The 15,973-nt window shown below is 37.0% G+C and overlaps 1 protein-coding gene across 1 annotated transcript in view; it reads right to left on the reverse strand.

Annotated features, from left to right (window-relative positions):
- Positions 1 to 15,973, reverse strand: part of EYS (eyes shut homolog) — a 643,894-nt gene that overhangs the window by 18,144 nt on the left and 609,777 nt on the right. The window contains exons 32-36 of the mRNA XM_042889745.1: positions 14,375 to 14,557; positions 11,898 to 12,064; positions 11,569 to 11,713; positions 8,038 to 8,212; positions 4,209 to 4,381 (exon numbers count right to left, since the gene is read on the reverse strand). Coding sequence (XP_042745679.1) covers positions 4,209 to 4,381; positions 8,038 to 8,212; positions 11,569 to 11,713; positions 11,898 to 12,064; positions 14,375 to 14,557 — 843 coding nt within the window. The remainder of the gene's footprint in view (positions 1 to 4,208; positions 4,382 to 8,037; positions 8,213 to 11,568; positions 11,714 to 11,897; positions 12,065 to 14,374; positions 14,558 to 15,973) is intronic.

Raw genomic sequence — 15,973 nt, forward strand, 5'->3', positions numbered from 1 at the left:
ATACATTAAGAAATATTCTAGGCTATGTAGAAAGATAAAGATCTTTATAATAAGTAGTATTCTAAAGCCAGTTTCTTCTACTTTTATTCCTCCTTTGTGGCTACGAAGATGAAATAGAGACAGAATTCTCTTCAGTTATTTTACAGTTGGTTTCTCAGGTATTTGAAAAATAGTGCTGCATTTTTGTATTGAATAATGGAATTTGACATCAGAATGTCTAGAAAATTTACTTCAGCTGGTAAACACTGACAAGGGAAATTTTCATTTGTTCATCAAGGAAATTGTTTTACGGCTTGATTAGTATCCCATTAAACTGTGAATAACAACAATAAATATCTCTTTTGCATTTCCTTTCTTTTCAAGAGCTGTGCAGAACGCAGCTCTGGAATTCAGAAGATGAGGTATAGTAGAATAAATCTATTTTACCTTTATTTTTCTGTTTAAATGGTAGCACATTCCAGTATGATGCTTTGAAGTCAAGAGAAGTTATTTTAATTGCTGTTGTAGAAGTATATGATACAAACTAACCCCTTTAAATTTGAATGTGGCAGTTTTTCAATTTTAAGAGGCCACTTAAAATCAGTGTTGTTGATATATATGCAAATTGATCAGCAACTGTTTAACAGTACCCAAAGCGTCCTTGCTAAGAGAATTGCTGAAATTCACAGGAATGAGATGAAAACTGCTTATTTTAGCCACTGCAATTCTTTACCAATGCTGCCATCTACAGAATCTTTCAAATATTACATTGCTGTCCCCTTAAAAGAGAATATTATCAGTTCTGTGAAATCTTTCCATTAACTCCTCTGAAATTACAGATATTCATTCCTCTACAGAGCCAAGTAAATTATATAGGATATAAATTTGGATAGGATATAAATACTAAGCATATGGCTTAGTATCTAGTGGAATTCTAGCTTACAAAGGAAGATGATTCAAAAAAATTGTCGAGGTTTTCTACTACCTTATGTGATAGTGTTTATGTCAAGATGAGAGACTTGTTTTATTAAAAACATGAAAAGAAAATAAAAACTAAAGAAATAGGAGCTCAAATTTCTTTTGATACTAGAAGACTACTTCAGGGAGATGTCATACACAGTTGCTATATTAATTTTTCTCTGACAAATCTTCATTATTTGCCAGTACAGGATTAAAAAGACTCACAGAGGGTCACTGCTGATATATGAGGAATAAACAGCTGAGGTGCAATTTAGTAAAGACTGAAATATAAACGCAGACGGCCATTATCAATAATAAGTATGTTAGAATGGAATATTTGGCTTGAGGAAGTGATCCTTGAATCAGCTTTCTTGGGCCTGTCTTCCATCGAGGGCTTTATCTTACAATACTTTATTAAGGAGATCTTGAGAAGGTCAAAACCTTCCCTCCTAAAGTCCAGAGTTGTAAGCTTCTTATGCACCTCCTCACTGTTCTAAGGATCTTGAACTCCACCATGTCATTGTCAAGGTAGCAGAGGCCAAGGACCTTCACATTCCCCAAAAGCCCAAACTTGTTAATGGGAACAAGGTTCTGCATAGTGCCTCCCCTTGTTGGCTCTTCTATCACTTGGAGAAAGAAGTTATTATCAGTGCATTCCGGGAACCCCCTGGATTTCTTACGTCCTTCTGTGTTATCCCCCCAGCAGGTATCAGGCTGGTTGAAATTCTCCTGAGGACCTGGGCTTATGAATGTGAAGCTGTTCCTATCTGCTTTTACAAGACTTTACCTGCTGTCTTTGTGGTCAGGTAGTCTGGGGCAAACATCGATTATAATATCTTCTAGCCTAATGTAATAATAACTCATAGAGTTTTGGTCAGCTCCTCATCCATCCCCACACAGAGCTTCATGCACTCCAGTCGGTCATCAACAGCAGGATAACACCACTCCTCATCTCCCCTGCCTGTCTTTCTTAAAGAGCCTGTATCCTTCCATTACAGCACTGCAGTCATTGGAGCCATCTCACCACATTTCTGTGATCTCAATAAAATCATCACCTTCCAAACATACGCACATCTCAAACTCATCTTGCTTGTCCCCCATATTGCATGCAATACTTGCCAGGTACTTGAGAGAAGCACTCCAACATGTTGTGCTCCTAGAAACTGTTTGGAGGATTTCTCCATAATGGTGGCTTGTGGGTTAATGGAGCAAATCATCTTGGATGAGATTGCACGGCATGTGTGCTGTGTCCAGGGGATCAGGCCCAGCCAGCATGGGTTCATGAAAGGCAGGTTGTGCTTGTCCAACCTCATTGTCCAAATGCTTCTTCAACTCCAGCAAGCTTGGGGTGGAGAAGCCCGTTCCAGTGTTTGACCACCCTCCCAGTGAAGAATCTTCTCTTGATATCCAATTTGAACCTTATTCTATGATTCTATGACTATGATGCAGGGGATAGTAGTTAGAGGGTTTTTCATCTTCATGTGAATGTTTTTATAAAGAACCAATATATATTTTTAGTGCTTGTTAGGTGGGTTATTACTTCATTTCTGTCAGCTAATATTTATTTACCTCTAACTTCTGAAGTCAGAGTACTATCTCTCATTATTGTGGTTCTAGCTCTACTGCCCTGTTTAGTCATTTCACCTGATCTATTGCTGTGCAATCTACATCATTATCCTGTATTTTCCAGTTGCTATTATTTGTAAAACCTGTATTTGTTCTTACTCTTTGTTATTCTCCTCTGATTTTTTTTTTTCCCCTCATAAATTTCTGCTGTCCTTTTCTCATACTTCTTTCCTTCTTTTGTGCACATTCATTAGTCTCCATAACTTAATTTCCCTCCATTCTCTTCTGGTCCCCTGGGCCATTCATTCCTCTCTGTCTCCTTTTCTTTTGGCTCCAATAACCACCATAAATCCAGAGATAAGATGCTCAATCTTGATAAACAGCTGTTTTTTATAGCAATTTGCCATCCACTAAAAGTGCAAACTGGGCTTTGAAAAATCTCATGATAATTAATTACTCTGCCAGAGTAAGGTTAAATGCGGGGCAAAGAGTTTGTTGAGGACCAACAGACCCTATTTTATAAATAAAGCTTTTAAATAAAACAGAGAAGAACCCTCTGATTGCATATGTGCCCAACCCATTTGTTTTATGTTTCTGTTACTCTCTTTTTTGTTTTAACATATATCTATAAATAAGTTTTGTTACTTATATACATTAACTCTATTATATATTTTATGTGCAGTCCAAGACAATTCCTCAATTTTGTGTTTGAAGCTTGCTCTATAGACACAACAACAAGAGTGGCTGGACTTTGGCAGGCAGATTGAAATGGGAGCTATTTAACAGTAACCAGAGTTCTTCAAAAGATGTGAAGAGAACATTTTGAAAGAAATTCACATTTCTGCAATACTATTTTGAACCCAAAAGCTTGAACCTTCAGAATAGAAGGTGCAACTCATACTACACCTCTTTGCACACAGAAGCACTTCACTCTCTTAGAGGAAAAGTCCCTGAACATGTAGCACTTGTGTATGCACGGTGTCGGATACTCATTTGTACAATTTCTTATAGAAGAAAACACCTTGATAAAGGATTCCTATAATTAAGTGTGAGAGACAAAAGACAGGCAGATTGAGGACACGTTTCAATGGAAGAAAACCAGGGAGAGCAGACAACTGAAGATTATCACAGGGATGTAACAGGAAACATTCTCGGAGCATCCCTATCGAATAGCTAGTGAAGTGAACAGCTGCCTCCCCACTAATATCAGCGCAGGTTGGATAAGATCCCAAATGCTTACAGTTTCTGGTGTACTTCTGATCTCTTAAATATATGCCCCAATGTACTTCATTAAGGTGAGCTTGGGAATTGAACTAAGGAAAGAGTCTTTTTAACATTGCTCTGGAATGCAATGTACCCAACGATGTACCCAACAGTGCCTAGCCGCCTCTGAGTTTGGTTGACTAATTTGGAAAAAAGCAACCAACCAACCAACCAAACAAACAAACAAAAACAAAACAGAGGGAAAAAAGGTGATGAAAAATTAGCAAAGTCAGAAAGCAATATCTAATATTTCATAGTTTTAAATGATTTGGTTTTTTTTTAATAGAAAATAGCACCACTTATTTATTAAATAAAATCTGTTTTGTACTGTGTGACTTTATTTCACATTACATTCATATGCAACAAAATACTGTGTTTTTTATCTGCCTGGACATTATTATCAAGCAACTCTATGTACACATGCTATTCACTTGACATACCTTGTTCACAATAGGTGCCACTTGTTCCTAGAGGACAGTGGCACGTGTAGCCATTAGGCAATGGCACACAGGTACCGCCTTGCTTGCACAGATGTGGAGGATCATGCTCTGGATCACATACTGTCACCATTTCTGTGCAAAATGCACCTTTCCATCCAGCCAGACAGTCACAACTATGGTGGTTAAGTGAAAGGAAAGAATGCAGCGTTATTTCCAAAAGAAATCAATATTTCAGTAACAAAGTAATGAAGATATTCAAGCCTTGTATGCCTATATTTAATCTTCTGCTCCAAAACAGCTAACAAAAGAACATAGTAATAAAGCTTACAATTTATCTTTTTTGATGTCTTATTGCAAGAAAACTGTATATAATACAAAACACATTATTTTTAATATTTGAATTATAGTCTCAATATCCACAAGAAACAATAATACTTGTGGATTTTTACTGTGTGTTTTGCTCTACAAATAACTCAAGGTAGCTTTGGTTGCATAAACTAGGATGAATCGAAGTGCGAAGTGTCAAGCATGGTGTCAAATCAAACAAATTTCCTTATATCAGTAAACCAGGGATTCAACCCTGCAGATTCACACACCTGAATCGGTGAAGGTGCACCTGAGAGCAGGTGTCTACATTTAAGATGAGTATCTACTCAATGGAGATGAGAGGCTCAATTAATTTACCTAATGAGTTAGGCCAACAGAGATGAGGCAGATGTTTAGTGCCAACTAAAGCTCCATGGGGTATCCCATCTGGCCTCTGACTACAGTTCCAGAAGGACAGTAGTCAGGTTCATAAAGGCTTGTGTTGGCCATATCAGGTCAGCCCAAGCTACTGGAGATTTCTGGGTATATTTCTTCAGTTTCCCATGTATTGGATCTTAAAGATGCTGAGTAATGGAGGAGATCTCTTAATAAAGGTGACTTTAAACAAAGGCATTGGGAAACTAAAGCATTATGAAATACAGTTTATCTTCATGCTATAAGGCAAAAGTGGAGTGTGGAAAAAATTAAGATTGGAATAAAATTAATGGCATTTAAACAAAGAGTACAATAATTTGTTGCAAAAGTCATATCTGTCATATATAAGGCTGTCATATCTTACTGATCTAAAACATAATAAACACAGAAATTGCTTTTCTTCTTACAAACTATAAAAGCATGTCCTTTCATTGAAAATTGGTTCTATCCTAGCATTGAAATTTGTTTTGAATGAAATCAAACCTAATAATAAAAAAACAGCTTATTTCATGGGTTATCCCTGTACAGTATGAAGATAGGATTTAATTTCCTGAGCCCAGGCTGCCAGTGCTATTTGAAAGGCTATAGAATACTGAGAAATCCACATGTGTCTCAGAGATACGATAGAAAACTTATACAAATCCTGAGCTGTTCAAAGATACAGCTGAAGGACAAGCAGCCTACCCAAGGGTATCTGAAGTGCTAGTATAGGCTTACATTCAGCAAACACAACCCTACCCATGATGCATGATGTTCTTAAAGTATAGAGAAAACATACTCTCCCTCTCACTTCAGGAACTTTATGGAATAGCCATAACACTTCATAAACAATCTTGTTAGATGTATGTGAGCGGCCTTGAAAGGAATGCCTCCTATTTTATTATGTTGGCCCACAACATCAGAGGCAGAAATTTGTGCTATGGCAGTAGAGGTTTAACCTTCCCACCAATATTCCATTACACTTTTTTGTTGTGTGACAGATGGCAGCAGGGGGGGAGTCTGAGCAAATGGAGTTTGACACGGAAGCAAAGATGTGTATGTAACAGAATTCCTCCATGTGGAAATAGTTGCACCCACTGACATTCACTGATGCTTGCTGAACATTTATGGATACCAAGCAGTAGATGTGTGCACAGTGAGGCACTGGGTGGTGTATTTCAGCAGTGGTAACAGCAACGTGAAACATAAGCCATGTTTTGGACAGCCATGCAGATTTTTATGAGCATGGCATGCAGACTCTTGTTCATTGTCAGTGAAAATGTATAGATAACGGTGGTGGCTGTGTTGAAAAACAGCATTTTGTAGCAGGAAATTTTCTCTATCAAATAGTACTATTATGCTCTTTGTATATGTCGTAGTTTTCATGGAAAAAATAAGAGACATTACTTTTGGAGGAAGATAATTTTTTGTTATGTATAATTTTGTGCTATAAATGAAATAGTGGAGCATATTATTGTTTCTTGAACTTAAAATTCTTTATTATTCAAATATTTCCTCTTAATTCTGTTAAACAATGCAGCTTTGCTCAGATTCTGGCCAGAATGTAAAGTTTAATGCTGTATATTACTGCTTCTATTTAAATCAAAGCATTTTCCCTGTAGAAACTGAATTTACATGGCACTGCATGCTTGCTGGCAGAGCGATGGAAGCAAGACATAAAAATAGTTCAACACAGCAAGAAAAACTTCTGAGGAAATCTCATTTCAGGACAAAAATATCCGAACTCAAATTGAGGACAATGCTTTACAGAGGAACACAGATGATTTAAGAACAGAGGGAAATTCTGCTGAAAAATGCAAGACATTACTGACAGCTACTATACATCAGTAGAAGTCATGCGCCTGCTACATTCACAGTTTTTTTTTTTTTTAATTGAATGTTTATTTATTTATCTTGTGAGAAGTGAAACTGGCCATTACTGGTACATACATGCCTGTATAAATATAGTCTGTGACAACATAGCTGCTCTGAAATATGAGGGCAGGAGTATAACACAGTAGGAGATCAGTACAGATCAAAAACAAGCAAACAGCTCACCAAACTAAATGCAAATAACCTCCCAATTTTACAACAATCCCTAAAGAAATCTGCAATAGAAAATATTAATCTAGACGAAAACGAGCTTTATCTGCAATTTTAGAGGTTCCAGTACAGCTCAGTCAACAACTGCTACTTTAGGTTGTCACCTGTATTCCAGATGTTCTCTTAATCTTGCTAGTGGTAGCTCTGTATACCTTACAGGCATGAAGATGGTGCTGGATAAGTTCCTGAAGCCAGGACTTATGCTGGTACAGGAAGACACATGGGAGGTGTATACTTCAGTTTATGTTTCTGCTATTTATGGTTGCGTTTTTGATTTTGTGACTTCTCTAATATTGCTATAAATGTCTTCTCCTTTCTTTTTCTTCAGGAAGATCTAACAGGCTGACAGCTAAGGATTTAATAGTTCTGAAAGGAACCTGCAAGATCCAACAGTTGTGACATTGTACAGCTCAGCAGTTGGAAAGTAATTCCAAATTGTGTTTTTCAGAACTTTCAAAGCATTTCTTCACTACTGCATTTAAAAGCATATAAATATGCTCTTAAGAGAAATGGGGAGGGGAACTGAAAGCTGTGTCTCAGGGGTGAGTTTTCCAATATGTAGTAAAGCCTTAATAGCTTTAGAACCAGGTGGATTTTTTTTTTTTTTTTTTTTTTTTTTTTTCCAGGAGCTTGAACAGCCCACTGAATTTCTACAACAGATCCCCAGCAAATGTCCTATCAATTTTAAAATGTTGGGTTTGATTTTCATAGAATCGTATCTTAGAATTGGGTTGGATGAGACCTTAAAGCCCAGCCAGTTCTAAAGCACTGCCACAGGCCGGGCTGCTACCCAACACATCAGTCTTCCCAGGGCCTCATCCAACCTGGCCTTGAACTCCTCCAGGGATGGAAGTGTTGAAATGAAATGAAACCCTTCAATGATTTTCTTCCTTTCTGATATGATAGATTTCTGAAGATTTCTGTCATCAAGCAACTAAATTATCATAGTTACTAAGCCTAGTGATCAGTCTGTGCTGTAGCCTAGAAAGAAATTTTTTATACTTACTAAACAGTAGAGCCACTTTCCATGCACTTCCCACCATTTCTGCATTTTATTAAACTGCATGGAGAAGCTTTACATTGCCCCACACTGCGACCAGAATTGGGGTGACCTTCTGGATTCCCTGGTGATTTGAACTCCTGATTCATGTTGGTGCGAACTTGCACATCAAAAATGCAACCTTAGAGGTAAAAAGGAGAAACGGATTTTAAAAAAGGTTCAGGAAGACAAAACAAATCAAGCAACAGTACTCTGTAATCTGTCACCGAATGGGTTCCACCAGAATGTCTTCGTGATGGATGGGCAATTGTACCACCTCCAAAAGCTGAAGTTATGCTGGCTATTTTCTGTTCAGTACATGGGTGAATGATTTTAAGACCCTTCATTAATGGCACGTAAAAACAGCAGAAGTAATTTCTCAAGGAGCAGACAGAATGATAAGTCAGAGACTAATGTGAGAATGATGTGGGTCTAAATTTGTATTTTCACACACACATGCTTTTATAAGAATGCAACTACATCAGGTAAAAATGGTCTTAAAAAAAGTAGGACAGAGGATAGTTCAATGTCAAATATATAGGAATCCAGACAGAACTAACTAACAGACTGCAGGCAGAGAACATGGACTTGAATTGCTGAAAAGGACCTCTTAAAGTGGGGTGAATGCTTCAATTCATGATATGAAGACTTCAACTAATTGCACTTATTTTTTAAAATTCACTTGATACCAGTGTTTTCATAATTCACTGAAATCACTTAAGAAACAAACTTGCATGTGAGAGACATAAGAAATGCCTAATAATGGGTTTTTCTTCAGCTCCTAATAGAAAAAAAAAAGGACTTTTTCTATTGTTTATGTCACAGACAAGGACTTCAAATTAAGTCATGTGAGAATTCCAGAAAAAGATGACTGCTTTGTGCCTCACATTTATTGATAGAATTCTGATCTTGTTAAGAATGTCGGAACATTTGTCAAGACGGTTGATTTGCAAAAGCTTTGATTTGCAATTATTTTGGGACTCCTCCCTTTGACCATATTATCTTTATGTAAAGAAGTATTAGAATAGCAGTTTTTACACCTTTCACTGACATTTTTCGCTGACATGAACTTTTGCTGACACTTAATACAACAGTAAAGTAAGACAAGTGTGATTTTCACCATCATCTAAAAAAGGTAATGTTTTCAGAGTGGCTTGACAAATCCTAGTACACTTAATGCTCGCTGCACCTAGCTTTATATAATAGGACATCTTCTATGGCAATGTTATTTGAATTTATTTACAAAAATTTTTAAACTGGGATTTATAAACATTTGACATGGTGACAAATTATATGCTATGTAAGGTACAAACTGGACGACCTGTGGCTTTTTTAGTCCCTCAGGGAATTACTAAGTAAGGCAGATCCATAGTAACTATGAAAAACAAATGCATCTTCTTTAGATATCTAAATACTGAAATATGTATCTAAATCTTATAGCTCTACTTTTCTGTTTTTTTTTCCCTTCACTTTTGGAAAACTTGCCATTAGATTACCAGAGCAATCTGCAGAAGATATATTTTTTTAATATAATCATAACTTAGTTTGAAAAACACGTAGCAAGATAACGATTTTAACAACAGTTAGAACAACTTTAGAATAGGAAGCTTTCTTAAATAGGATTTTTTCTTATTGCATACATTTTGTAGTTTTGTTTATACTGTATCATAACTGGTAATTTAAAAACTCACATTAAGCAATTTAAAAAACATACAACTAAGTTTGGTGTTTATTTATTTGTAATCTTCATATCATATTCCTTCTCCTTTTAATGGTGTTGGTTTTAGGCCACCACATAACTCAGTAAATCCTAACCTTTCATCTGTTTATCGGATAAAGCATGTTCTGTTCTCTTGAGTCTTGCTAGAGTGGTAAGAAGAGGCTGCCCAGAGCTCTGTGTAAACAATGGAAAGCACAGTGAGTACCCAAGAACTGGTGAGGCCATAATGGAAAATTATGACATTCATGACTACGACTTATTTGATTGTCCCAGCAGAACACATAGGTCAGAAACAGTTCTCCAGCATTTATAAATAAAGCATATAGGACATATTAGAGAGGTTTTTGGCAGAACTTTATGAATTCAACTGATTTTTTTCATTTAATTTTCTTATTTCTTCTAACTGTTGGTCAGTGAGATATGAATGAAGGACTTTAAGAGCAACGATTTGTGCAAGCACTATACAACTTTCTATGGGGGGGATCAGCTGATGAATGTGCCTTCCCTCTGACCTGGATCCTTTTTACTCTGGGACAGTTCTGGGCCTCCTATAAAGAAACACTGCCAAGTGTTGGTGACAAAGTTTGCAAGAGGAACTCAAAAGAAGTTTCTAACTTTGTGAATTGAACTCAGTTTCATACCAAAGATCAGCATTTGATGCAAGTTAGCTGAAATCAGATGTATGAAGACAGTGAACACACAGAGGACATATTTACTCCCTTTGTGATTGCAATCTTTCACCTTGTGGCTCCGTAGACCACATTTGGGGCTTCCTATCAACAAATTTTTTACTCTAAATTTAATTAATAGCTTTCACCCTAGTCAAACAGTTTACAAATCACAGACCTTTTTTTGACTCCCCCACCCACAATGCTATCTGCCACTGTTGTTCATCACATCTTAAGTGGTGTCTGCTACTTCTTTGGCTGCCCTGAATAAAAGGACAAAAGAGTTTTCTACCTTAGTATAGTCATAGAAGTACAGGTATAATATTGTATATTTTTGTCTGCTTTCCCTGTAGCCTATCTTGAACTATCACAAACATTTAATTTTAACCTGTACCTAAATAGCTGATGTCATGATGCTCTCCTCACCTGTTCATGTCTTGGTTTGGTATCTCTCAGATTATAGGTTCCTTATCTTCTGATCTTAGATCACAGAATCAAAGAATTGCTAGTTAGAAGGGTTAGAAGGGACCTTCAAGGTCATCTAGTTCCAAACACCCTGCTATAGACAGGGACACCTCTCCCTAGACCAGGTTGCTCAAAGCCCCATCCAGCCAGGCCTTGAAAACTTACAGGGAGGGGGCATTCACAACTTTGCTCGGCAACCTGTTCCAATATCTCATCACCCAGAAAGAATTTCTTCCTGATGTCTAATCTAAATCTACCCTCTTCCAGTTTAAAGCCATTTTCCCTCATCCTGTCACTACATGCACTTGTAAGAAGTCCCTCCTCAGCTTTCCTGTAGGCCTCCTTCAGGTACTGGAAGGGACAGTTACCAAGCAGATACACTGCCTTTTAAGTCAGCCTTGCATGTAGACTTTGTGCTCAGTGTGATGAGAAGCTCCTCACTATTTGCCATATATTATTAAGGCATAATAATTAGCAAACAAGAACAGACCTGAAGTTTGTCCTGCCTCTCTAGTCCACTACCTAGGTTGCACTTTTAGCTCTGGTCTCTGCCGTCTTCTCATTTTTCTGGTTTCTTCCTTGATAGACGGACAGGAGGAATCTGATGCACAGTTTAGCAGGGATGGAAAAGAGTATAATCTTTACCTTGAAAGCCGTTCTTAAATCTGGATCCCTTGGGTAGGAGTTCTGGATTATACTCATGATAGCCCCCTAAATAAAACTGACTGAAGACATTGAGTCCAACCAGCCTTCCAGGAGAAGTGATAGTTTTATTCTTCTGATCATCCACCTTTCAATGAAACATATATACTTGTTACAACAAAAGATTTTATTTGGGAAATACCAATGAAAAGAACCCTCCAAACTTAACAGGGAAACATAATGCCATCATTTTTACACTTTAATATGGAGGAAAAAACAACAACAAAACACACCATAATTTAAACGTGCACCCTTCCTCAACAATTTCTTACCTTCAACCAGCCTTTCTGGAGATATCTGCCAAGGTGGATGACATGAATATTGAGAGTCAGGTCAAGTGGTTTGCTAATGATTGTTGCTGTGCCAGAACCTAGATTGTAGCTATATACTACTCTGCCATTGCAGAGGCCTAATACCAAAAAATCATCTCCATTCAGACCTGAAAAGACAAAAGCAGAGTAGCTACTTATTTCAGGATTCAGTGAATGATGACTCACAAAAAATCTTCCAAATCCACTGAAAATACATCAGTTTGTGGTGCACTTCCACCCACTTTTGCCAGGCTCAGCTTCACTGCCTCACTCCAGATTCTTTCCCTCCCAGCACCAAGGGGTGAACTGGGGTGGGAGGTAGCCCTGCTTCCTTCTCACAAGGGATGCAAGCCAGTGTTAAGCTACAGATCTGAGAAATGATGAAGGAGATGTATACACTAGGAGAAGGAGAAATCCAGAGGACTGTTTGTCTGAGAACTGTGAGAAGTTCAGTATGAAGTGAGATAGTAGAACAAGACTTTTGGCTTTGTGGAGGTAAGAGGAAGAAGATGTTAGACATGGCTGGCATTGTTCATGAAAAAAATTAGATGCTGATGGTAATAAGCCAAGTTTTCACCTGACAACTACATAATAATCTCAGAATGTAGTATTCTGGTTAATAAAAATGACGCCATGGAAGATCCACTAAGAATTTGTTTTAATTTTCAGCTTAGCTAAATATGGCTGCAAGAACAATGCTCACTATAACTTTGACGCTACAGGGTATGACTTGCAAGCAAGCCTTTCTGAAATAGACTTTGGTGCAAATAAACAGTCAATTTTTTGGATCTATATTATTCATATTAAAACAAATGTTCTGCATTCTGCTTTGATTTTTGCAGCTGAAAAAGAAATACAGGTTATTTTTCAACACCAATGGTGTTTATTTTATATTTGACTTTTTTTCTAACCTCAGCAAAGATAGTGGACAAATTGGTCTTTATTTGGTTGCTTCCTACAATTTCTTTACCAACAGTCTGAAATTCAGCTTCCAAGGTTGCAGAAATGTTCGTAAATTCTGTGGTTGGTTGTTGTCATTGAAAGGAATGTTCTAAGCATTTGCTTGTGTTTGTATTACAGAAGAGCTATTTATTATTTGTTACCCCCACCACTGTGAGGGTGATGAGACATTGGAACAGGTTACACAGAGAGGCTGTGGATGCCCCCACACTGTGGCTGTATGAGGCTTTGGGCAATCAGGTCTAGTGGGAGGTGTCTCTGCCTATAGCAGGGGGGGTTGGAAGTAGATGACCTTAAAGATTCCTTCCAACCCAAACCATTATATGACTCTGTGACTATTACTAAAACTCAGTGATGGGAACACTGATTTCTGAAAACTGCTTTCTGAATGACAACATGAAAATGGTTTCACTGTGACAAGTTCATGTACAGTTTCTAATTGACTAGCTGAAAATGACAGACAAAATTTCTACCATCCACAATCCTATCTCACAGCTCTAAATACAAAAGCCAGCTCATATTCTAATTGTATAAACAAGTATGGTATAAATAAGTAAAATACTTTCTATGATCTATAAATGATAGAAGTTTCTACCCTGAGTGCTGTATGTTTGCAATAACATTTCACTAATTTTTTCTCAACATTCATCAGTGTAGTGGATCCCATGTTGTCAGTAGTGCTAAAATGGACAAGACATGAGTATCATAATGTACCTCATTCATCTCTGAAACTGTGCCAGCATTCTACATTCAGAGATACGTAAAGCACTGTTAAAAACTCAGTGCAGATATTGTAAGCAGATTTATATAACATGCTTCTCAACTGTGCTATTCAGACCAAGAGGAATACTTTCCTACACATACACAGTTGTAGCAATATAATTATATTGAGTTAACTTGCACTGAGTGACATCAGAGTTAAGGGTTAGTATTTTACACAAAGAACGCAGAATCCAATCCTGGCTGCCCCTGGGGTGTATGCCATTCTTGTGGGCCATGGAAGTGCAGCCTCTGTGACAGCAGTAGCAATTCATGGGTGCCTCTGTGGCAAGTTATTTGAGGACACAGGAAGAAGAAATGACAGGGTGTCTGTGACATGCTGGATAGCTGAACTGACTTTCCATTACAGTAAGTATCAGTATAAGGAGATTTGAGGCAGCATCTTCCAAAACTGATGTCCAAATAAGTGCAATCAATCTTGAAATTCACGCTGATGACTGAAAAAAGAATTTTGTTTTCATATATTTTCTTCAGAAATCTGCTACCTCAAGCATCAGATTACTAGTTTCTAGTGTTTAATTTTAATGGTTATACTTCTTTATGGAAAAAAACCAAATATTTCTACAGTCTGATTGCTTACTTTGCACTTTCTGAAAGTAAGTATTGAAGAGATTATCTCCTTCCTAAAGATGTTATATCACCCTACTTGTATGGGGAATATTTTAAAGTCTGCAATACACCATAATAAAAAATCTTACCTTGGCCCTTCTGTCCAGTGAAAAATATCAAGTTGTCTTGTAAAGCTGAGTGGTGGTTTAACAACTGAAATTTTAAGTGGAATTCATAGTACAAGGTGATATTTGGGATTGTAGCATAAGCTAGGAATGAAGTATATCCAAAGACATCTGTGCCACTGAAACTAGGCTGGGTAATATTAATAACTACATTAAAAAAAAATAAAAATCAGTGTTAGAGCAAATTCTTTAATGTGCATTTGAAATTTGCATTTAATAGTTTGCTTTAAAATTTAAAAGTAAGTAAATAACACACACAAAAAAGTTATTCTGCAGTGTTTTACATATGTGTACACCTAATTTGTCCTTTCATATTTTATTTTTATAAACATTACATATAAACATTTTATAAACAAGCTTCCTTTACAATGTAATTATTAGCAACTACTGCCATCTCCTGGTCTCTATGTGGCATTGTTATAAATAAAAGTACTCTGCAATATTTACTCAGAGGTCATACAGACAAAAGAAAACTCACAAACAAATTCTCCTCCTAAAAGTAAAGCCATTATTATGCATCTCCAAGTGAAAGTGAGCAGGGATGTGCTGAAGAGGTTAAAGAACAGTAATTCTTCATAGGTAGGGAAAAACATATCATGAAATGATGAATTTGCAGCACAACAAACAGGACTTACATGAATTACATTGTTCCACATTATTTGCTGTACCATTTGAATTGGTGGTTGGACTAGATGGTCTTAGTGGTCTTTTCCAACTTTAATTCATCCTATGATTTCATAAATTAAATATCCAGGAATCAAGTTTATAGAAATGTCTAATTTACAGTACTGGCAAGTTATTTATCTTTTTTAAAAACACTATTTAGGTTCAATTTGATTAAAAAAAATTACTTTCTGTTAGGCATTAACCAAGTGAAGAAAGTAGCATTAATATAAATACCTTTAAACACCTGGCCTGAAATAAATGAAAGAAACAATCAATTGTAATCATGCAAATTATAACACCATCTTTAGTCTGAGGAATATCTTTTCAAATTTTCAACCTGGGAAATTTGCCATATTGACACTGAACACATTATTATCTGAACCTGACAAAAGGTGCAGACATAAGCCTGTGAGAAACTGTTCATGGCACAAACTTCAGGTCCTCAGCAGTACACTGTGTACTGTCCCATCTATTAAGCACTACTTCAGATGTGGCACATTATGCCTTCTGTGATTTTAAACAGGAGCCAGGAAATTTCCACACGAAGTGGTTGGTTTCTCCTAATTACATGAAAACTGGCAGAGAGTTTGTTCCTCTCAACACAGTCTGCTTGAATGTAACCTCAGGTCTTAGACCTTTATGAGTAATATGGATTGGAGGAGAAATACAACTCCCATATTTAAATTTGGTATTGGCTGCAGTCCACTAGCATTCCCTCAGACTACCTCAACGTGCCTACAGAAGGCTCAAATTTTGCATCTGCTTTAGTTTCTCAGCTAACTATGACAGATAGACAGCTCCTTTAATAAGAAGCCTTGTCTTTCTCTTCTTCCCTTTTCTCTTCTTCCCTTTTCCCTTTCCCTTTCCCTTTCCCTTTCCCTTTCCCTTTCCCTTTCC

Source organism: Lagopus leucura, unplaced genomic scaffold (genome assembly GCF_019238085.1).
Source record: "Lagopus leucura isolate 7727_CA_CO unplaced genomic scaffold, USGS_WTPT01 Super-Scaffold_73, whole genome shotgun sequence".
NCBI classification, from domain to species: domain Eukaryota; kingdom Metazoa; phylum Chordata; class Aves; order Galliformes; family Phasianidae; genus Lagopus; species Lagopus leucura.